Source organism: Salvelinus namaycush, chromosome 35, assembly GCF_016432855.1.
Source record: "Salvelinus namaycush isolate Seneca chromosome 35, SaNama_1.0, whole genome shotgun sequence".
NCBI classification, from domain to species: Eukaryota; Metazoa; Chordata; class Actinopteri; order Salmoniformes; family Salmonidae; genus Salvelinus; species Salvelinus namaycush.
In genome coordinates, this window is record NC_052341.1 from 33,172,801 (window position 1) to 33,191,857 (window position 19,057).

A 19,057-nucleotide genomic window follows, 5' to 3' on the forward strand; every position below is an offset into this window, starting at 1 on the left:
CTCTGAGTGTGCTCCTCACTGTATCTAGGCCCAGACGTCAGACAGTTTTTCTTCCAGTGACCTGACTCAAAGCATGACAAACACCCTCCCTTCTACAGTGTGCAAGTGTAGAGTGGTTTGAACCGTTACACACCTTGCAGTATTTCCTGTAAGATTACCCTTGGTTAGGTGGGTTCTGTGGTCTTACTGCTGTCTGAGTGTTCTGCGTTAGCACACGATCAAGTAGACTTATCAACGTTTGCATGCAGTTTCCCTAAAGTTTGATTAGAGGGTGTGACAATTACCTCACTCTGGTTAGGAGACACTGGACAGGATGTCACTTCATCTTCAAGTACAGGTGTCTGGACATGTGCGGCCACCTGTCTCACAGCAGCAGGGCGCTTTGACCTGGTCAACATTTGGGCTTTCATTTCAGACTGATACTCGTCTAGACGTTCTTGTATCTCAGTTGCTGTCCACCTATCAGCTGTTTTGAACTTTAAACCGCAGAAAGAGAAGGATCTGGGCAGTGTTTCACAAACATCATCGTTACCTCTCGGCTGGAGTCCTCGATGCTCCGACCCTGCCTCCTCAAACACTCATCGGCCACATCTACTGCCTTGTTCAACCGGATCCAGTGCTCCATGGCATTTTCCCCTAGTACTGGCACAGTGTTATACAAATCGGCAAGAGGCATGGATGAATATGTTAACTCACTGAAATGTTGTTTCAGTATATCTATTAACACTTTAGGGTTCTCGTGAGGTTTCAGAGATGTATTGCTGGGGAGTGTTATCTTTACGATGTCTCTAGCTCTACCCATAAGCTTGGATATGATCTCCTGTGACTGTTCTATGACCGGCACGCCCCTCTTTCTCAGGTAAACGTACATGAGTTCCTCCCATTCATGTACTGAGTACCATCCCCTCTGAAACATGGAGGCTCTCTCACGTCAGACTGCATAACCAACTTCATACCAGATAAATGAAAGGAGGGTGTGTCAGTGAATGCCTGGCCTGCACTGGTGCTCTGAGCATGTGCGCCTCTATCATCCTTCCTCTCACCTTCCTTCCTAATTTGAGCTGATATAGACTGTCCTATCTGATGGGCGAGTCGTGTGGTAAGATTTCCCAAGTCAGGACTGGCCACCTCTGAACTATCTGAGTGAGTGTCACACGGCATAATTACAGGAGCTGAGGGTGTGTCGTTAGGCACCCGAGTAGAGCAAAACTTTGGTCAATCTACTACATCTATAGTTCTAGCTGGGGTCTGAGGCAACTCCCTGAAAAACCTCCCTCTCCCAAGACCCAGTTCAAGCTCATCACTGAAAACACAGTCTCCTTTTCCAACAATATAAGTCATATTCACTATCAATATACACAAATAAAATGAAATATATGTATCAACAATTTCAAATGAATCAGTTAATCTAAGAGATAGACCTAACGAAACATTTAAAAAAATTCCCTTGCGTGTGTAAGAGATTTCACTTCCAACCTATTTATAGCATAGCAACTCCCGGCGACCAAGCTGGTGTTGATAAACGGAAATTCACAATGATCCACGTTGATCTGGGTCACGGCACCAATGTAACCGGTTCTGCACCGGTACCTTTCTGCGTTGTGTTCTGGTAAGGTGTAGGTGGAAGATAAGACTCTGGACACAATTCAGCCGGTTGTCTCTCGCTTAATGACTGCATGGAATGGATACAAATACAAGGCAAAAGTTACTGCTGTAGTCTGGACTCCATACAAGTATATTTGCCTCTCCTCATCACGCTCTGAGCAAACTGAGGAGTAAGAGCATGGCTCCCTTTGATGACATCACAGCATTAACACAATTTAGAAAAGAAATACAATAAAATAATTCACTCTTGAAAGTAATGAAATACATCTTAAAATAACCTTAAAATAATAAATGTAAATAAATATGAGGGATTTTCGGTGAAATACATAAAGTATATTTTTCACCTGTTACATCTGCAAGGCTGTAATTGCTGCAAATGGAGGACTCTTTGACGAAAGCAAAGTTTGAAGGACACAATTATTATTTCAATTAAAAATCATTATTTAGAACCTTGTCAATGTCTTGACTATATTTCCTATTCATTTTGCAACTCATTTCATGTAGGTTTTCATGGAAAACAATGGCATTTCTACGTGACCCCAAACTTTTGAACGGTAGTGGATATGTTGAGTTATGTTTAGGATCTGCGTTACTTACAGTTGAGTGACAGCAGACAGGCTGTACTCAATAGTAGTATGGCAAAATAGATGTTAGAGCACACAAACAAAAAGCTGTGTAGCAGTTACAGAAACAGCAAGCCTACAGTCCGTACTCTCTAATGTGTATTCAGAGGTCAGCTCCAGCTCATACGGCCCACACACAATTCCTCTCCCACACACACCAGCATATAGATTGGCTGTCATGAATCTCCTCTCGCTAGATACACACTCATCATCTCTCCTCCCACACACACACACACACACACACACACACACACACACACACACACACACACACACACACACACACACACCTCCAAAAAGCTTTTCCAAAGCAAAGGGGGCTACAGTGCAAATTGAAGTCTTGGTAGCTTTGATGAGCAAACATAAGAGATCACACGCGTGTGAGTGAAATGTGTTGCATTCCAAGCCGTGCTTTTCAAAGATTGTCGAGAGGCTCCAGGCGAAGTTGAGAATTGTGTGTGCAGAAGTGTGAAAAGGAAGAGTCGCGGATGTCAAAATAGTCAATAAATACAGTTTGGTGCATGGAAAATCCGAGAGACTTGAGACTGTAACCGAGGTGTAGATAGTCACTCAGACATCCCCCTTGGACTGTAAAAGAAGGAAAGGAGATTTCAGCTCTCAAATAGAATACCGGTACTTCCATATTCATGAAAGCGTTCGATAGAGGCAGTTAGGAAGGAGGGAATAAGGGCTCCTACTCTCATCAATGGCTTCCACGGTTCCTGTAAGTTATGTATGATCTCTTCTATTTTCAGGTTGTTGTGAAGGTGTTGAAGGGGCTTCAAAAGCCCACTCAATAGCCCTGTCTGAGTCATACAGAAACATAGTGGGAGGACTTGGTAGGTCTGTCTGAAGGACTAACTAAGTGATGGAATGTATGAATGCGTTGTCTGTGGTCGAAATGATTTTGTTGAAGTTCTCAATTTTCCTCAAAATAGAGGTTCTATCGAGACCCTAAAATGGAAATGTGATGACATGTTTCTTCGGTAAACAGATCTAGCTGTAATTCATTTCTGGGGTCAACACCATTCTCCTGGCTGAAATATATTGTGATGACAGTTCATGTGTTCATGGAAAAGATTCAACAATAATGACTCATGATGACTGCCATTTCCTTTAGCTAATGGTTCAGTGTTTACTGGTCAAAAACCTCCAGGCAAAATGGGGTATGTTTTCTACTGCCTCCCTCTCCCCTCCTACACACAAAAAACCTAACACATTAAGACTCAATGAAGTTATTCAGTGGGTTGTGGAGAGTACTCATCATTTTCCTATGACAAGGTGAGACTTCTCTTGTTGGCTCTATAATTGGCATGACCATATAAATTAATTGAGATGTTTCCAGATTCGCCGTTGTACAGTTGAAGTCTGAAGAAGAAGTTGTTTGTCCGTTGAAAATCTTTCTCTATATGTCTTGCTATCACTATGTAGAGTTAGCTGAGTCAGATTTTTTATGGATATTGGTTCGAGAGCTCAGATAAGCTTTAACAGATCTGTCTGGATACAGACTGGCACCTATCTACCACAGCATATCTACAGTACATACAGAAGATATCATACTTATTCTTCCCCTTTGGATTTTTTCACATTTTGTTGATTTACAAAGTGGGATTGAAGTAGATTTTAAAATATATAATTTGTTCATTGATCTACCCAAAATACTCCATAATGTCAAAGTGAAAAGAAAATTATATATTTTTATCAAATTAATACAAATTATATAACGAAAATATAGTTGTTGCATAAGTATTGATCACCTTCGTTTAAGCAAGCCTAAATTAGTTCAGGAGTGAAATGTGCCTTTACAAATCACATAGTAAGTTACATGGACTCACTTCATGATATTTGTGTTACTAATCCTTCCTCTGTCTCCCATACATACAACATCTGTAAAGTTCCTCAGTCAAATATTGAATTTCAAGCATAGAGTCAACTACAAAGACCAGGGAGCTTTTAAAAAAAGCCTCATAAAGAAGAGCAGTGATTTGTAGATGGGTAACAATAACAAATCAGACATTAAATATCTCTTTAAGCATGGCCAAGTTAATAATTCTGCTGTGGATGATGGACAAACCACCCAGACACATCAAAAGATACAGTTGTCCTTCTGAACTGAGCTGCAGGACAGGAAAGAAACTGCTCAGGGATGTTACCATGAGGCCATTGGTGATTTTAAAACAGCTACCGAGTTCAATGGCTTTGATTGGAGAAAACTAAGGATGGATCAACAAGATTTGTAGTTGTAATTGTAGTTGTAATTACCTAAATGACTGAGTGAAAATATTTTTTAGAATTCAGAATATTCCCAAAACATGCATCCTGTATGCAACAAGGCACTAAATTAATACTGCAACAACAAAAAACAAGGCATAGGAATACACGTTTTGGCTTTAATGTAAAGCCTTAAGTTTGAGGCAAATCCAACAACACATCACCGAGTAACTGCCTCCATATGTTCAAGCATGGTTGTGGCTGCATCATGGTATGGGTATGCTTGACATCGGCAAAGACTGGGGAGTTTTTCAGGATAAAAAAAAACTGGATGGCGCTAAGCACAGGCAAAATCCTAGAGAAAAACCTGCTTGTCTGCTTTACACCAGACACTAGGAGAGGAATTCACCTTTCAGCAGAACAATAACCTACCACATAAGGCCAAGTCTATAATGGAGTTGCTTACCAAGAAGACTGTTCCTGAATGTTCCTGAGTGGCCAAGTTCTGACCTAAATCTGCTTGAAAAGCTATGGAAAGACTTGAAATCGCTGTCTAGCCATGATCCCCAACACCTTAACAGAGCTTGAAGATTTTTGAAAATAATAATGGGCAAATACTGCACACTCCACGTGTGCAAAGCTCAATAAGGTGTTACCTTCTTACCCAAGAAGGTGTTCTAATATGTTTTGACTTAGCAGGGTGAATACTTATCTAATCAAAGTATATTAGTGTTTTATTTATCATTCACCCCCCCTCCCAGAATTAAACAAATCTTCCACTTTGACATTAGGGTATTTTGTGCAGATTGTTTACAAAAATGACAATTTAATCCCACTTTGTAACATACTAAAATGTGAAGAAATCAAAGCGGGTGAATACTTATGATAGGCACTGAATGTATTCTAATTCCTCCCTAGTTCCCTCTTTTCATCCCCAAATGGGGTTGTGCTTACACAAATGTCAGAAGTCAATCAATTTTATAATATTACATAAGGTTTGGGGCAATATTTCTGCTCGAAAATATGATACAGTACATGGTTCATACAGTATAGGTCATGACCTTTGTCAGTTGTCTAAATCATTGCTTCTCTTCTGGATAAAGAGCCAAGAAAGATGTTCTACAGGTCCAGTCCAAACAAACTATTATTTGCCATCTTGTATTTCTGAAAAGGAGATGAAAGGTGCACTCTATTTTTCACTGCAGTCGCATTTATCACACCGCTTTATTTAACTATCGTCTGTAAAATATTACTAAAACGCTGCTGAAGTTAAACAATAAAATAAATCACACAGCAAAGACCAATAGGCTGCGTTTACACAGGCAAGCCAATTCGGATCTTTTATCCCACTTATTGGTATTTTGACCAATCACATCAGATCTTTTCACATCAGCTCTTTTTCAGAGCTGATCTGATCTGACCAATAAATGAGGGAAAAAAACATACAGAATTGGGCTTCCCATGTAAACACAGCCATAGAATGTGAGACTTTCATTTCTTTCTCCAAGCGTCACATTTTCCATTACTACTGTAGCACCTTATTCAGTAAGGTGTCCGTTTTTTACCAGTCATTTTACCATCTTTATCTACCACCATCATCAATATGTGAAATGATAGTGTTCAAGTCCACATAAATAACAAAAAGCTTTTGGGAAATTGGTTTGTAAGTTCAGATAGGCTATGTTTTTGTCAGATCTTAGTCTGGATAGCAGACACACACTGCTGGCATCTATCTGCCACAACCACCTCCCTTTCTCTCTATGTTTTCGATTACCACCGGTGTTGCCTTGTAACAGAGCTGTTTGAAATAGCTGCCTCGTTGCCATGGTGAAGCAAATGCCTGTGTGTAATATTTAGGCAGCTGGAAATAGAGCTGCTCTGTCAATATATACCCTGCGAGAGTTACTGTACGGCTGGCTAACTGCTACACAATAGTGTGATTCATGTGTGATTTGTATGATTGGTATTCTAAAAAATACTCTTTATATTACGTAATGATATCAACAATGTCATTGGTATTCAGTCAATCTGGAGATGAGGAAGAAATGCATGTAGGAACTGCTTGGATAGACGGTAAATGTGAATTAACCGTAGACATTTGAAAACTGGAATGCATTAGGTCAGGTAACCTCACGCATTAGTGTGTACACATTTGAAGCAATGTAGTAGCATGATTTCAAAGCGGCAGCTACTCTTCCTGGGGTCCACACAAAACATAATACAGAACATTAACAGACAAGAACAGCTCAAGGACTGAACTACATGGATGTAAAATAAGAATACACGCGTACATACAGTATGTACATATCAGTACATATACTGTACAGTACACTGCATATACCAAACATTAGGAACACCTTTTAAATATTGAGTTGCATTCCCCCCTTTTGCCCTCAGAACAGCCTCTGTTGTAGAGTCGGGGCATGGACTCTACAAGGTGTCAAACGCGTTCCACCGGGATGCTGGCCCATGTTGACTCCAACGCTTCCCACGGTTGTGTCAAGTTGGCTAGATGTCCTTTGGGTGGTGAACCATTGTTGATATACACGGGAAACTGTTGAGAGTGAAAAACCCAGCAGCGTTGCAGTTCTTTACTCAAACTGGTGCACCTGGCACCTACTACCATACCCCATTCAAAGGCACTTAAATCGTTTGTCTTGCCCATTCACCCTCTGAATGGCACACATACACAATCCATGTCTCAATTGTCTCAAGCCTTAAACATTATTCTTTAACCTGTCTCCTCCCCTTCATCTACACTGATTGAAGTGGATTTAACAAGTGACATCAACAAGGGATCAAAGCATTCACATGGATTCACCTGGTCAGTCAGTAATGGAAAGAGCAGGTGTTCTTAATGTTTTGTATACTCAGTGTACATACTGTAGGTCTACAAGTTATTTAGGTCAGAAACGGGAGAGGCGTTGTGATGTGAGGTGCTATTTAATGTGTTTTTAATGCACATTTTGCTGTTTGCTTGAGTGATTTGAGATGGCAGGGAGTTCAATGCAATCATGGCTCTATATAATACTGTGCGTTGCCTTGAATTTGTTTTGGACTTGGGGTCTATGAAGAGACCCCTGGGAGAGTATAAAAAATGTATCAGTGACGTTGTCCCCACGGTGAGGGTTCGTTACTTCCCTAATCAAAAGCCCTGGATTAATACAGAGGTTGGAGCTGAACTAAAGGACATGGTTACCACACACAGAGCTGTCATAGACAACTCTGAGGCTACGGCCGAGGACAGGATTAAGTACAAGATGTCCCGCTATGACCTCCGCAGAGTCATCAAACGAGCAGAAGGACAATATAGGAATAAGGTGGAATCGTACGACACAGGCTCCGACGCCTGCTGCATGTGGCAGGGGCTACAGTCCATTGCGGATTACAAAGAAAGACCCAGCCGTGATCTGCCCAACGATGCCTGTCTTCCAGACGAACTCGATGCATTTCCTGCACGCTTCAACAATAACAACACTGTGTGAGGGCCCGCACCGGCCCAGAGGACTGGGTGATCTCCCTCTCCGAGGCCGACGTGACAAAGGTCTTTCATCGGGTCAACACCCGCAAAGCCACTGGGCCCGACGTCATTCCAAGGCGTGTTCTCACTGCAGAGCAGTTGGCAGGCATATTCACTGTAATCTTCAATCTCTCCTTGTCCCAGTCTGTAATCCCCCCATATTTAAACATGACCACCATCATTCCTGTTCCCAAGAACTCTAAGGCTTCATGCCACAATGACTACCTCCCTGTAGCACTCACTTCTGTAATCATGAAGTGCTTTGAGAGGCTGGTTATGGCACGCATTAACTCCACCATCCCAGACACCCTAGACCCACTACAATTTGCATACCGGCACAACAGATCCATAGATGACGCAATCTCAATTGCTCTTCACACTGCCCTCCCCCACCTAGATAAGAGGAATACCTATGTGAGAATGCTGTTCATTGACTACAGCTCAGCTTTCAACAACACTGTCCCCTCTAAATCCGTTACTAAGCTTAGGAATCTGGGTCTGAATACCTCCCTCTGCAACTGGATGCTGGACTTCCTGTCGGGCCGACCCCAGGTGGTGAGGGTAGGCAACATCCCCTCTGCCACGCTGACCCTCAACGCGGGGGCCCCGCAGGGGTGTGTGCGTAGTCCCTTCCTGTACTCCCTGTTCACCCACGACTCCAACACCATCATCAAGTTTGCTGACGACACAATGGTGGTAGGCCTGATCACCGGCAACAATGAGTCAGCCTACAGGGAGGAGGTCATTGACCTGGCAATGTGGTGCCAGAACAACAACCTCTCCCTCAACATCAGTAAGACAAAGGAGCTGATCGTGGACTACTGGAAATGGGGAGTGGTGGTGAGCATGCCCTCAAATCCTCTAAACGTTCTACAGCTGTACCACTGAGAGTATCTTGACTGGCTGCATCACTGCCTGGTATGTAAATAGCACCGCCCTCAATTGCATGGCGCTACAGAGGGTGGTGCATACAGCCCAGTACATCACTGGGGCCGAGCTCCCTGCCATCGAGGACCTCTATATCAGGCAACCACCCAAGCCATAGACTATTCTCTCTGCTTCCACACGGCAAGCGGTACCAGTGCATCAAGTCTGGCCCCAACAGGCTCTTGAACAGCTTCTATCCCCAAGCAATGAGACTGATAAATACAGTAGCTGACAAAATAGCTATACAGACTATCTGAGTTAACCTTATATCTTTATTGACCTTTTATTTTTATTTTTGCACTGTCTTTATGCACACTCACAGGGCCCTACACACACACACTGACTCCATCATCTACTCATTCGGAAAGTATTCAGACCACTTGACTTTTTCCACATTTAGTTACGTTACAGTCTTATTCCAAAATGGATTAAATTGTTTGTTTTTCACATCAGTCTACACACAATACCCCATATTGACAAAGCAAATACAGGTTTTTAGACATTTCCAGACCCTTTACTCAGTACTTTCTTTAAGCACCTTTGGCAGTGATTACAGCCTCGAGTCTTCTTGGGTATGACACCTGTATTTGGGGAGTTCTTCTCTGCAGATCCTCTCAAGCTCTGTCAGGTTGTATGGGGAGCATCGCTTCACAGCTGTTTGCAGGTCTCTCCAGAGATGTTTGATCGGGTTCAAGTCCAGGCTCTGGTTGGGCCACTCAAGGACATTCAGAGACTTGTCCCGAAGCCACTCCTGCATTGTCTTGGCTGTGTGCTTAGGGTCGTTATCCTGTTGGAAGGTGAACCTTTGCCCTAGTCTGAGGTCCTGAGTGCTTTGGAGCAGGTTTTCATCAAGGATCTCTCTGTACTTTGCCTCAATCTTGTCTCCCGGTCTCTGCCGCTGAAAAACATCCCCACAGCATGATGCTGCCACCATCATGCTTCACCGTAGAGATGGTGCCAGGTTTCCTCCAGACGTGACGCTTGGCATTCAGGCCAAAGAGTTCAATCTTGGTTTCATCAGAACAGAAAATATTTTCCCATGGTCTGAGAGTCTTTAGGTGCGTTTTTGAAAACTCCAAGCAGGCTGTCATGTGTCTTTTACGAAGGAGTGGTTTCCGTCTTGCCACTCTACCATAAAGGCCTGATTGGTGAAGTGCTGCAGAGATGGTGGTGCTTCTGAAAGGTTCTCCCATCTCCACAGAGGAACTCTGGAGGTTCTGTCAGTGACCCCGATTGCTCAGTTTGGCTGGGCGGCCAGCTCAAGGAAGTGTCTTGGTGGCTCCAAACTTCTTCCATTTAAGAGTGATAGAAGCCACTGTGTTCTTGGGGACCTTAAATGATGCAGAAATGTTTTGGTACCAGATCTGTGCCTCGACACAGTCCTGTCTCAGAGCTCTACGGAAAATTCCTCGACCTCATGGCTTGGTTTTTGCTCTGACATTCACTGTCATCTGTGGGACCTTATATAGACAGCTTTCCAAATCATGTCAAATCTGAATTAAAAAGTAAAAACATCTCAAGGATGATCAATGGAAACAGGATGCACCTGAGCTCATTTTCGAGTCTCATAACAAAGGGTCTGAATACTTATGTGAATGTAAATTTTTTTTTTTACCTTTATTTAACTAGGCAAGTCAGTTAAGAACAAATTCTTATTTACAATGACGACCTAGGAACGGTGGGTTAACTGCCTTGTTCAGGGGCAGGACAACAGTTTTTACCTTGTCAGCTCGGGGATTCGATATAGCATCCTTTCGGTTACTGGCCCAATGCTCTAACCACCTGCCGCTCCTGTAAATAATTTATTTCAATGTTTTTATTATTATACATTTGCAAAAAATTCTCAAAACCTGTTTTTGCGTTGTCCTCATGGGGTATTGTGTTTAGACTGATAAGGAAAACCATGTATTTAATCAATTTTAGAATAAGGCTGTAACGTAACAAAATGTGGAAAAGTGTCGGGGTCTGAATACTTTCCGAATGCACTGTAATATCCGCATACATTTATACTGACACATGCACACCCACTCACATACAAGCTGCTGCTACTCTGTTTATCTTATATCTTGTTGGCTAGTCACCTTACCGCTATACATACAGTATCTACCTACATCACGCCAGTATCCCTGCACATTTTAAATATGGTATTGGAACAGACCCTGTATATAGTATGCTTATTTACTTACTTATTGTGTTCTTCATATTTCTTCTTATTTCTTGTGTGTTTTTTTTCTAGTATTACATTGATATTGATTATTGCATTGTTGGGTTTTGAGTTTGCAAGAAAGGAATTTCACTGTACTTGTGCATGTGGCATTAAAACTTGAAACCTGAATGCCTTGTGGGGTATCAATCAATCAATCACATTTATTTATACAGCAGATTATATCAGCAGATGTCACAAAGTGATACAGAAACCCAGCCTAAAACCCTAAAGAGAAGGCAATGCAGATATACTGTAGAAGCACAGTGGCTATGTAAAACTCTCTAGAAAGGCTGGAACCTATGAAGAAACCTAGAGAGGACCAGGCTCTCTGAGGGTGGCCAGTCCTCTTCTGGCTGTGCCTGGTAAAGATTGCAAGAGTCCATGGCCATTAAGGACAGATCATTCTTCAAGATGTTCAAACGTTCATAGATGACCTGCAGGGTCAAATAATAATCAGGGTGGTTATAGAGGGTCGAAACAGCAGGTCCGGGTCAAGGTAGCACATCCGGTGAACAGGTCAGGGTTCCATAGCACAGGCTAGAAAAGCAGAAACTGGAACAGCAGCACGACGAGGTAGCACGTCCGGTGAACAGGTCAGGATTCCATAGCCGCAGGCAGAACAGCAAACACTGGAACAGCAGCACGACGAGGTGGACTGGGAATGGGGACAGACAGGAGTCGTCAGGTCAGGGAGTCCTGAGGCATGGTCGTAGGGCTCAGGTCCTCCGGAAGGGGAGAGAGAGATGGGAAAATTAGAGGGAGCATACTTAAAATCAGATTACACCAGGACAGACTGACCCTAGCCCCCCCCAGCACATAGACTATTGAAGCATAGATACTGGAGACGAAGACAAGGGTCTGTCAGAGCTGTATGTTAGTTGATTAAATAGACCATTTTTAATTTAACACATTCATATTTCTAATCAAATCTAGAAGTGATGCAGTCAATCTCTCCAATTGATTGATTGACTCTGTTCTTTCCCCCTGCAGGGTGAATTTGGCGCTAGCCTACACAGAGCTAACTGAGGAGTTGGGACGTCTCCAGGCTCTGAGCTCCAAACAAAACGAGATCTTGAGGATGGTCTCTCAGGAGCAGCATAGCCCAGGTTAGTAACATCCCTAGAAAATGATATATGGCCCACATTAAACAGGCTAGCCCAGGTTAGCAGCATCCCTATAGAAGTTTACATCTTAATAACGTATAGAAAATATTTAAAACATCCACAATCACTATACAACTTTACCATGACATCACAAAAGACGCTAAAGTAACATTGTTGCAACCAGTTTTGTCCACTGGAAACATTCAATCAACACCTTTCTCTTCCTGTGTCGTATCAACAGACTTTTCTCTCACCTATCTCTTTACCGCAAACCCCAATCCGAAAAGGTGTTGCTCCCTATCCCTAATGCATGCTCTGAGTGTACAAAACAATAAGAACACTTTCCTAATATTGAGTTACACAGCCCCCCCCCCCCCCCCCCCCCCTCTTTGCCTCAGAACAGCCTGAATTCGTCAGGACATGGACTCTTACGAGGTGTCGAAAGCATTCCACAGGGATGCTGGCCCATGTTGACTACGATGCTTCCCCCAGTTGTGTCAAGTTGGCTGGATGTCCTCTGGGTGGTGGACCATTCTTGATACACACGGGAAACTGTTGAGTGTGAAAAACCCAACAGCGTTGCAGTTCTTGACACGCTCAAACCAGTGCACATGGCACCTACTACCATACCCCATTTCAAAGGCACTTATATATTTTGTATTGCCCCTTCACACTCTGAATGGCACACATACACAATGTCTCAATTGTCTCAAGGCTTAGAAATCCTTTTTTTAACCTGTCTCCTCCCCTTCATCTACACTGATTGAAGTGGATTTAACAACTGACATCAATAAGGGATCATAGCTTTCACCTGGATTCACCTGGTCAGTCCGTGTCATGGTAAGAGCAGGTGTTCATAATGTTTTGTACAGTATATTGTTATACTGTACATATACTGAAATACAGGGTGGGAAATGAGTAAGCTTTACACGCACATCTTGAAATCAGCATTGTCATGCTCACCTTACAATACAATACTTGCTTTATTGGTCCATTTGCACAGATATTCTTAATTTTGTGCTGTCACAGTACTCAACCTGACACAACACACACGTCACAGGCTGGGAGCAGCACATTGGCTGCTGCAGAGCAACACCCCTGGAGAAATGAGGGGTAAAAAAAACAGAGGTAGATAGTATATGGGACATACACTACCATTCAAAAGTTTGGGGTCACTTAGAAATATCCTTGTTTTTGAAAGAAAAGCACATTTTAAAATAACATAAAATTGATCAGAAATACAGTGTAGACATTGTTAATGTTGTAAATGACTATTGTAGCTGGAAACGGCTGATTTTTAATGGAATATCTACATAGGCGTACAGAGGCCCATTATCAACAACCATCACTCCTGTGTTCGAATGGCACGTTGTGTTAGCTAATCCAAGTGTGTCATTTTAAAAGGCTAATTGATCATTAGAAAACCCTTTTGCAATTATTTTAGCACAGCTGAAAACTGTTGTTCTGATTAAAGAAGCAATTTACACTGGATTTCTGATCAATTTGATGTTATTTTAATGGACAAAAAAATGTGCTTTTCTCTCAAAAAGTGACCCCAAACTTTTGAACGGTAGTGTACAGTATACTATGGCTTACAGCTCACTCCCTGCAGATTTCCCCCCAGTCAGCTCAGGGATTTGAACCAGCAACCCTCCGGTTACTGGCCTGCCTCTCTAACTACATACTCAGCTCATACTCAGCCCTGTTTCAAGATGAAAAATAGAAGAATGACCTAGACTATATTGGGATATAAGTAGGCCTGCAGCTGTTTTTTTACTCTCCTGGGGTTGCAGAGTTACAACTACAGTATATGTACTGAAATACAACAACAAAAAATCCTCTTCCTTGAGTCTATGTTTTCTCTGTATTTCAAGTTTCTGTGGATAGTTTGAGAGCACAGCAACCCCCCTCTTTTTTTTTTTTATAGTTTTTTCACTCAACCACAGAACCATACGTTTCCCCTTTGAGATGCTTCTGATTCACCGATGCAAGTCTTGTTTTTAGCTAGATGGCTGATAGTTATCTGATGATTACAGGAAGCACAACATAATGTACTGTAAAAATTGTCTACATCATCTGAGATCTGTGTCTTAGGTAAGCGGAAAATAAATCTATTCAAGGGTGTTTCTTTTTTGCATATCTTGTCGGGTGTGCCGCTTGTTGCGAATTGAGTCTTTTGATCAGACAAACATTTGCACTGCAAATCCAGAGCAACACAGCATGTCTGACACACAGTAGAGAGAAGTACAGGAATGTTACTCAAGAAAATAGACATGAAAGATAATACACTTTTTCTTCATCATTATCAAAAATATATTACACTGACCCTAGTTACTTCTCATATGTAATTATGAATAACAACAGGCTCTAGTCCTATTTTGGTGAGAATCTATCATTTTGATCTTCCAGAGACAGCCACAGGCAGTCTTGTCTCGTGTGCTGCTCTCTAACTCCCCGTGTCTCTCCTGTCTCCTCAGTCCAACGCCACTCCCACCCCCCATCTCCCATCCCTCACCAACGCCACTCCCCCGTGCCCCCGCGACATTCCCCCATCCCCCAACGCCACTCCCCCATCCCCCAACGCCACTCCCCCGTCCCTCCTCAGCACCACTCCCCCATTGCCCAGTGCCGCTCCCCGGTGCTCCAGCCGCAGCACCTCTCCCCGGACATGCACCGCCGCTCGCCGCTGCTGGACGTCAACGATGGGCCTGCCTCGTACTCCTGCCGGCCAGCCAGCCACCATCTGAGGGCCAGCTTCCAGGGCCGACGGAGCTACTCCGAGGTGGCCGACCCCTCGGCCTACCAGCGGCCACCGCGCTTCAGCCTGGACCCCGTGTCCACCCTGCCCAAACCCCGGCCCTACAGGGACTCCGGCTACTCAAAGCAGCATCAGCAGCATGAGCATGGAGGCTCCCAGCATGGAGGGTCACCCCACAGAGGAGGCCAGCTCCGAGCTTCCCAGTCTGGGCTAGAGAGGGCAGGGAGTGAGGTGGGCCTCCACGAAATTTCCTGCCACTCTCGAGAGCTGCCCTTCCCCCTGTCCGAGGTCTCTCCCAGGTCTCACCTGCACTTTGAACCCCTGCCACCCCCCACGCCTGCCCCCCAGCTTACGCAGTCCTCCGAAGACGAGGAAGAGTGGACCTGTCCGCACCCCATCAGCCCCCCACGGACGCTGGGCGTGCCCAACAATGTGTCAGCTCATGGGGTCATGAAGGGGCCAGCGTCCTGCTCGGCCTTCCCCATCCCATCCAGACCCAACACACTGACCTGCCACCCGCCAGGATACCTGCACACAGACCACGCCCAGTCCTGGCCCTCCATCAATGTGAGTCACACGCACACTCTATCCCAAATATACTGTATAATAATATCTTTGTTATATCAAAACATTCTCTAAAATTGTAAAATGGGTCAGTTAGCTTGCTATTCCGATCAGTCAAAATCTCTCTCTTTGTAAATTAACTGCCCTTGACTTGCCAATGTCTTCCTACACTGTGCTATTTCATGGGAAATGCTCTGTGTAACATGACATATGTTCTGATGCACCTCTACATATAAGCTTATTTTCTTCAAGAAATTACCTAAATGGTCAAACTATTATCATTGATTGTTGCCATAGACCCACACTGCTTGTTGACCTGAATGTTGTGTGTGTGTGTTTTCATTGCAGCTGTGGATGGAGACAGAAGAGAGTGACATGAGGAGCTGCCCTCTGTGCCAGCTGATCTTTCCCATGGGTTACCCTGATGACGCCCTAATCAAGCACATCGACTCGCACCTGGAGAACAGCAAGATCTGATCACCACGGCAACACTGCACCCTCTTTTTAGTTGCAACAATTCTTTACTTACGTTGTGGAGTGATTTTAGGTTTGGTTTTATAGCTGGGTGCCTTTTTGTTTGACAAGACAAGAGGGCTTACAGCCAATCTGCCAACTTCTGTCTTTAGCGTCCGAACAGTTTGCGCTACACGCTCATATGACCCCTCTGTGGAAAGGTGAGACTCTCACGAACATATCAGTTGAAGTTCTCCCCGTACCAGTTGGAAAAAAATGGAAGTACTGTATATCTGGAGACTGTTTAGTGCCAAAAATAAGGGGTTAAATACATGTAAAAAATATATATATATAATGTTTCCTGATCTTTCTTATATCTTTCAGATATAGGACAGACACTTCAGAACAAACTTCCTTTATCTGTTGTTCCATGTAGTGAATATGTTATTCAATGCGTTGGTATGGGCTAATAGCAGTAAGGCCAAACATTTTTTTTGCACAAAATTATTTTGTAATATTTTTGGGGATACATCAAAGGGTTTTAAAGTTCAAAATCATATAGCAAAAATATGCTTGGTATGACCTTCTTTAAACAATTACATATAGCTTAGTAGAACCCCACCCCACCTCCCCGGCTTAGACAGGGCTTAGACTGTAATGGGTTAAAGGGCAATTCCACCACTTTTTAACCTAATTGTCATTATCTCCAGCACAATACCAGTGTCTACATATGTGAAAATGGTGCATATCTATGCTTTTGTAGATATAAATATAAAGTTTAAAAGTTCTCCCAGATGACATCATCAAAAGTTCCAACATTTTAAAAAACTGTGATTCTCAAACACAGTGAAGTGAGGAGCAAGAAAATGCCCTCTGGCTAATCAATGTTTTTTTTATTTTTTATTATGCTACCCTGTGATGTCACAGAGAAGCATTTTTTTAGGACCTTGGTTCTTCTCTTTTTAACCACAGATCATAGAAACGCGCTGTTTTCACATATGCAGACACTGGTTTGGTGCTGGAGAAAATGAATATGAGGTTGAAAAGTGTCGTGATTGCCCTTTAATGTATCATTTGATATATCTGTAAGTAATGAGGCAAAAAAAATATGTAAAAAAAATAATATTTGTGCTGAACATGTCTTATGTTGGTGAAATGTCCCCCTCCTAAGCTTGCACAATACTGTATATAGCTAGTGGGACAGGAGTTTGTACATGGAAGAGGGAATGGAATATATTTGTATATGATAACAATGATTCAACTGGGAGTCTCTTTAGTCTTCCTGAAGAACCGACCTGCAAACACATCTGATAAAGTATTTATAAGATTTCTCCATCTTACAGTCTGAAGCTGGCACACTTTGCATTTTATATTTAATATATATCTAATATCTAATAACACATATGGAATCATGTAGTATCCAAAAAAAAGTGTTAAACAAATCAAAATATATTTTATATTTGAGATTCTTCTAAGTAGCCACCCTTTGACTTGATGACAGCTTTGCACAGTCTTGGCATGGCTACTTTGAAGAATCTCAAATATAAAATATATTTTGATTGGTTTAACACTTTTTTGGTTACAACATGATTCCATATGTGTTATTTCATAGTTGTGATGTCTTCACTATTATTCTACAATGTAGAAAATAGTAAAAAATAAAGAAAAACTCTTGAATGAGTAGGTGTGTCCAGACATTTGACTGGTTCTGTATGTATGTGTATGGCTCTGGTTACTATATGTTCTAAAGCCTAGTACAAAGGGGTGGGAAAATTAAATTCCAATCAAATCAGCTCTGAAAAAGATCTGATGTTAAAATATCTGATGTCATTGGTCAAAAGACCAATTAGCGGACAAAATATCAGAATTGGGCTGACTGTGTAAACGCAGCCTCTGAGAATTTACTGATGTATATTCCTATGATTCTATGTAAAAAAAAAAACGACACATTTTTAAATCTCAAATTATTTCACTTTGGGAATTCCCGCCCACTTCCACCCCTGGTAGTACAGTACATCTATATTCTAATTTGAAACTAACAACGATATCACAATATGTGATTGGGCAGTTAGATTAATAGTATTAATTACTTCCACGCCCACACAGACAATATTGGCTATCATTGACTGTGTACAGAATTCCGTGTTAGATTGTATACCTTTTGATTGCTTTGACTGAAGGATCAGTCACTACTCTTTTATAACCAAAGAAAGCTAGATTAGATACAGTGCCTTCAGACCCCTTGACTTATTCCACATTTTGATGTGCTACAGCCTGGATTACAAAATTGATTTAGAAAAACTATGACGAAGTGAAAACATGTTTTTAGAAATGTTTACAATTTTATTGAAAATGAAGAACAGAAATATCTCATTTACAAGTATTCACACCCTTTTGTTATGACACTCCAAATTGAGCTCAGGTGCATCCAATTTCCAATTGTCGCTACAACTTGATTGGAGTCCACCCGTGGCCAATTCATTGTTTTGGACATGATTTAGAAAGAAACACACCTATGTACAGTATATAAGGTCCGACAGTTGACAGTGCATGTCAGAGATTCAAGCTTCACAGTTTTTGATTTTTTTGTTGCTAGGGATGGCTCGAGTTTGAAGTGGAGTGAGTACAGGGCTTAGCATGTCTCTCAAGAAGGCTAAAAATAGATTTTGGCTTGGAAAAGTTTAATATTTTCAGGAGGAGTCGGGTAATTAGTTAAGGGAGGAAGATTGCAGGGAAAGAGAGAGGAGGTTGAAAAGACTGAGGGAGGCAGAGGATAGGTTTGAATCTGTTGAAGCTAGCAATAACAAGGGAGAGGGTATGTCGAGAAAGATTGGTGTCAAGATCAAACGGAGTGAGCCGGATGTCAGTTCGAGTTCTGGAGGTGTAATGGAAGGGGTAGAAGGTGTTGTGAGGAGCTCAGAGCCTGAGCTTTGCATTGATGGACATGGTTATGGCAAAGATACGTTTGGTCCAGTGCGAGTGAGATTTTTGAAGAGGGTGGAACCAGGGTTTTTTTGCTGATCAACTTGAGGAAAGACCTGTATCTTGCTTTGCGCTGAGGTACAGGGCAGTGTTGAAGGGAATGAT

General features: G+C 42.5%; 1 protein-coding gene across 1 annotated transcript in view; it reads left to right on the forward strand.

Moving 5' to 3' along the window:
* The window catches only part of LOC120029320 (TANK-binding kinase 1-binding protein 1-like), a 64,681-nt gene extending 48,687 nt beyond the window's left edge, over positions 1-15,994 (forward strand). Inside the window, exons 7-10 of the mRNA XM_038974541.1 lie at positions 12,083-12,202; positions 14,611-15,140; positions 15,306-15,520; positions 15,866-15,994. Coding sequence (XP_038830469.1) covers positions 12,083-12,202; positions 14,611-15,140; positions 15,306-15,520; positions 15,866-15,994 — 994 coding nt within the window. The remainder of the gene's footprint in view (positions 1-12,082; positions 12,203-14,610; positions 15,141-15,305; positions 15,521-15,865) is intronic.
* The last annotated feature ends 3,063 nt before the right edge of the window (positions 15,995-19,057 follow it).